Consider the following 4,508-nt stretch of genomic DNA (forward strand, 5'->3'; position numbering starts at 1 on the left):
GCTTTTTTATTTTAAGAGTTTATATATAATCCATGCTAAACTGATTTCTGTTTGGGAAATCTCTAATTCAAAAAATAATATTAATACGTTATTCTCTGTAAATTTATCTCCTGTCTTATATACTACCCATTGAATCTAATAATGAAAATGACTTAAGCCTTTAACAATTCTAACAGCCAAATTCCAACTTCCTTGTGCATAAAATTAAATCTTTACGCCGTGCTGCCTGTTGCCTAATGTCAACCTATGACAGCTGACCCCAAAAATCTCATACATTATTCTTATTATTTTTTTTCCTTCTTGAATTCTAAATCTTAAACGCTTATTTGTGCGCTTGTTTAATGTCATTTATTGTGTTGATTGTTTTTAACCGTAGAATGCCCAACCTCCTTTTCACAGTTTCTCATTTAAGCCGTTATTTTTGTTGTTGTCTTGTAGATTTTAAGCTATGAATAACAACAATTCTCAGAACTCTATGCCGTTTATCGGCTTTTACGACCGAAACGAACTACCTCGACCGCTGTGTTATGACTATTTAACCTACACACAACAAACACACTGTTCAACACACACACACACACACATACAATTCAACTATGTAAATTTAAATATCCTCGCATTTGTGCTGCATTTTAAACTGTTTTTTGTCACTCTCTTGCCAATAAAGACACCGAAACGTGATGTGGGTATAAGATTCCGAACATTCTTTGATATTATGCATGAACCTATAAGCCTCTCACACACACACGCACCCATATAGAGTGCATATATAATATATGAAGGTATTTAAGCGCTACAATGTCACTACGTGAACGCTTATTCATTTATTATGCCTTTCGATTCATTCATAATTTTCATTTTAATTCGTTTGTTCGGAGAAAAAAAAAAAGAACAAAAAAATAACAAAACACCAAGATCGAACGAACAGAAACGGAGAAAGATTAAGCATTTCTCATGCTTATTTGAATTTAATGTTGTTTGGTATCGGAATTCCATTTAACTGCTATTATATATCTGTCAGTTTCTTAATTTTTCTTATCTTAAATTTAATGTCTTTTTTTGTTTTGGTTTTATGTTACAGATACGAACATCGCCTTAGACGTGCCTGCACCACTGAATCTGGAAGAAGAAGAGCGCAACATGAAACGTAAGTGTTCACACTATTAACTTATCTAACTGACCTTAATATTTCACACCTATTTTATCGTTGGCTTCTACATTTTACAAAAACAATAGCAACAATAGCTAGAACAGCTGCCATAAAATTCCTCTTTCAACTTGTCCCTTCCACTATTCAATACATATCATGTTACTACTTCTACATTATAAATTTGATTATATATATGTTTTTTTTTGCAGATTTCGCCGCTCTACTCACAGGCAGAACCTCATATTTTCTGAAAGGTGAAGAAATGAAAACTATGTACACCACACACAATCCATTGAATATAGTCGCCACTGGTCGTTTTATGTTCCACAAAAAGAATCTCTACTACTCCTTCTATATATCATCGAAAATCAATCGTCCTCGTGCCATACAATTTGTAGATGACAGTGGTACCATTTTGGAGGAGCATCAATTGGAAACGCAAATTTTGGGCCCTTTAAGTATTTATCAGAACTCCACAGGCAAAGTATGTGGTGTTTGGCGTCGTGTACCACGCGATTATAAACGTTTATTGCGTGATGAGCGTCTACATGTGGTACTTTTGTGGGGCAACAAATTCCAAGCTGAACTCGCTTTAGCTGGCAAAATTGCCAAATACACTGCACTTCAAACGGAACTATTTAGCTCGCTTATGGAACCTGCACCCGGCACTAAACCAGATCAAATGGCTGGAGCAGGTGGCACTGCAATTGTATCAACCAGTAGTGGTGCTGCTTCATCGATGCATTTGACTTTGGTATTTAATGGTGTTTTCAGTCCTGATGATTATGTCGACGCAGCACTTAATGTACGTGTTGAACTACCCGATCGTAAAGAGATTGTTTTGGATGAAGTGCAAAAAGTGCGAAAACCATCAACTGAAATTAATGTTTTGGAAATTTCTTCACCAATTTCTATACAAAACCTGCGTCTGATGTCACGTGGTAAACTCCTCTTAACTATTGAATCAAAGAAGAATCCAAATTTACGCATACAAGGGCATATACTCACAAGAACCACTTGCGAACTTTTCCAAACACTGTTAACACCGCATAATGGTGAATCAAAAACTAAAAGCAGTGGTTTAGCTTGGGTGTTCTTGAATACCGATGGTTCCTTATCGTATAATATTGAAACTGATCATGTTAATACAAAAGATCGTCCTGAAATTAGTCTAATAGAAGATTTGGGTAAACGTAAAACTATGCTTGAAGATCTGACACCCACTTTCAACTTCAATCAAGCAATTGGCACTATTGATAAATTAGGCCCAAAAGTTTTAGAATCACTGTATGCTGGTGATTTGGGTGTTAATATTGCTATCGAAAGTGAGCCTAGTTTAATACGTGGTCGCCTTGCACCACGTCCAGTCGCAGATGCACGTGATTCAGCTGAACCTATACTATTAAAGCGTGCCGAAAATTCTATTGTTGCACCAATGCACTCAATGGGTATGGCTTGGATTGCCATTGATAATGAATGTAATCTACACTACGAAATTACTTTGAATGGCTTCCAAGCTAATCCACAGGAATTGCAAATTTATCTAGAGGAAAAGCCGATTGAAGCCATTGGAGCACCAGTCACACGCAAACTTTTAGAAGAATTCTCAGGCTCTTACATGGAAGGTTTCGTGCTGGGTATGCCATCTAATGAGCTCGTTAAATTGGAAACTAGTGTTTGCTACCTCGAAATTCATTCAAAAGATAAACGTGAACTCCTGCTGCGTGGCAAACTAAAGTCAACAAAAGTACCAGCACATTGTTTTCCTATCTACACAGACAATAATGTACCGAACGTGCTAGTACCGGGCGATCACAATGACAACCACCTGATTGCACCGGACGCAAAGTGTTTCCATTCAGGACGTTTTTACGATGATGCCGAACAATGGCGCAGCACACAGGATACTTGCCAGATGTGCGCTTGTCAGCGCGGTCGTTCTACCTGCGAGCCAATTAAATGTCCCACTGTGTTGTGCAAACTCAGCGAAGAATTAGTACAGCGTGAAGGTGAATGCTGTCCCACATGTATTTCACAAAATAGCGGAAGTGAAATAATAAGCGCAGCAGAACAAACAAAACGTGGTTGCCGCTTAGGCGATCAATTCCACATGGCCGGCGCTACTTGGCATCCCTATTTACCACCAAATGGTTTTGATACATGCACCACCTGTACATGTGATGCGCTTACCTTGGAAATACGCTGCCCACGCATGGTATGTCCACTTTTGGCATGTTCTGAAAAATTAGCCTACAGACCGGACAAAAAAGCTTGCTGTAAGGTTTGTCCAGAGGGTAAAGTGCGTAATGACAAAGTATTAGGACCACTGAATACAGATGAATTAGGTGATCAAGCATCTGGTAGAGTAAATATGCGTACACCAGAGGAAAAATTGAATCAAGGAGGTTGTAAGGTTTTGAGTAAGATTTATGAAAACGGTCAGGAATGGCATCCAGTGATAGCATCGCATGGCGAACAGAAATGTATAAAGTGTCGTTGTAAGGTAAGTAAATTGAAAAAAAAACAACCTTCTGTAAGCGAAGTTATTAATTTTGATTTTTTTTTATAACATTTTTAGGACTCTAAAGTTACTTGTGATCGCAAGCATTGCTCTCGCTCTACATGCCAGCAAACGCGCGTTTCGGCAAAGCGAAAAGTATTCGACAAAAATGAGCCGGCAATCGATGAATGCTGCTCTACGCAGTGCCGACGCTCGCGCAGACATCACAGACGAACACATGCGGATCGTACCACAAACACCGACGAAAAGCAGCAACAACAATTATCAAAACGTGTGCAGCAAACGAACAACAACCGAAGCGGTAGCAGCAGTCATAGCAGCTGAATTGCCAACTTAACCAACTTAACTTAACCCAAACTATTGTGAATTTTTGAAGGATTATGAAAATTATGAGAAAATTCAATTCGTTACAACATAAAAAACCTTTTCACTGAAATTGAGTAAAACAAAAGGAACAATAACAACAACAACAACAAAGATATACACAGTGCTTTTTACAAAAACTATTATATTAAAAACTTTTAAATAGAAAAATGCAGAAATAATATTATTAAATATATATGCTGCTCTTTTTATATAAAAAAAACAAAACAACTACAATGTAAAAACAAGAATTATTTAAAAAAAAAATGAAACAAAATAAAGGATGTATGAAGACCACCGGTACCAACACCGGAAACAATAGTAACAAAAAATAAAAAACAGTGCGGTTGCTTCGAATTCTCAACAGTAGAATTTTATTAGAAAGCAGTTCCGTCTTCCAGAAAACTGTGCTGTGTTTTGAAATATCAATTTTTAAGTAGTAGTACATAAATGAAAACAAACAGTATTTTCCCG

General features: G+C 37.2%; 1 protein-coding gene across 1 annotated transcript; it reads left to right on the forward strand.

The window, feature by feature from the left end:
- The first annotated feature begins 1,086 nt into the window (after window positions 1–1,086).
- LOC119672676 (dorsal-ventral patterning protein Sog-like) lies at window positions 1,087–4,156 on the forward strand. Its single transcript, XM_038083794.1, has 3 exons — window positions 1,087–1,147; window positions 1,360–3,653; window positions 3,729–4,156. The coding sequence occupies exons 1-3, from the start codon at window positions 1,141–1,143 to the stop codon at window positions 3,993–3,995; spliced, it is 2,568 nt and encodes an 855-aa protein (XP_037939722.1). The 5' UTR covers window positions 1,087–1,140; the 3' UTR covers window positions 3,996–4,156.
- Window positions 4,157–4,508: the final 352 nt, after the last annotated feature.

This window comes from Teleopsis dalmanni, chromosome 1 (assembly GCF_002237135.1).
Source record: "Teleopsis dalmanni isolate 2A chromosome 1, ASM223713v2, whole genome shotgun sequence".
Lineage (NCBI taxonomy): Eukaryota > Metazoa > Arthropoda > Insecta > Diptera > Diopsidae > Teleopsis > Teleopsis dalmanni.

Excerpts from the sequence above, each read along its gene's own strand:
- LOC119672676 (XM_038083794.1), top strand. Across the intron at positions 3,654-3,728 it reads GTATAAAGTGTCGTTGTAAG|GACTCTAAAGTTACTTGTGA; the intron begins GTAAGTAAATTG and ends TAACATTTTTAG.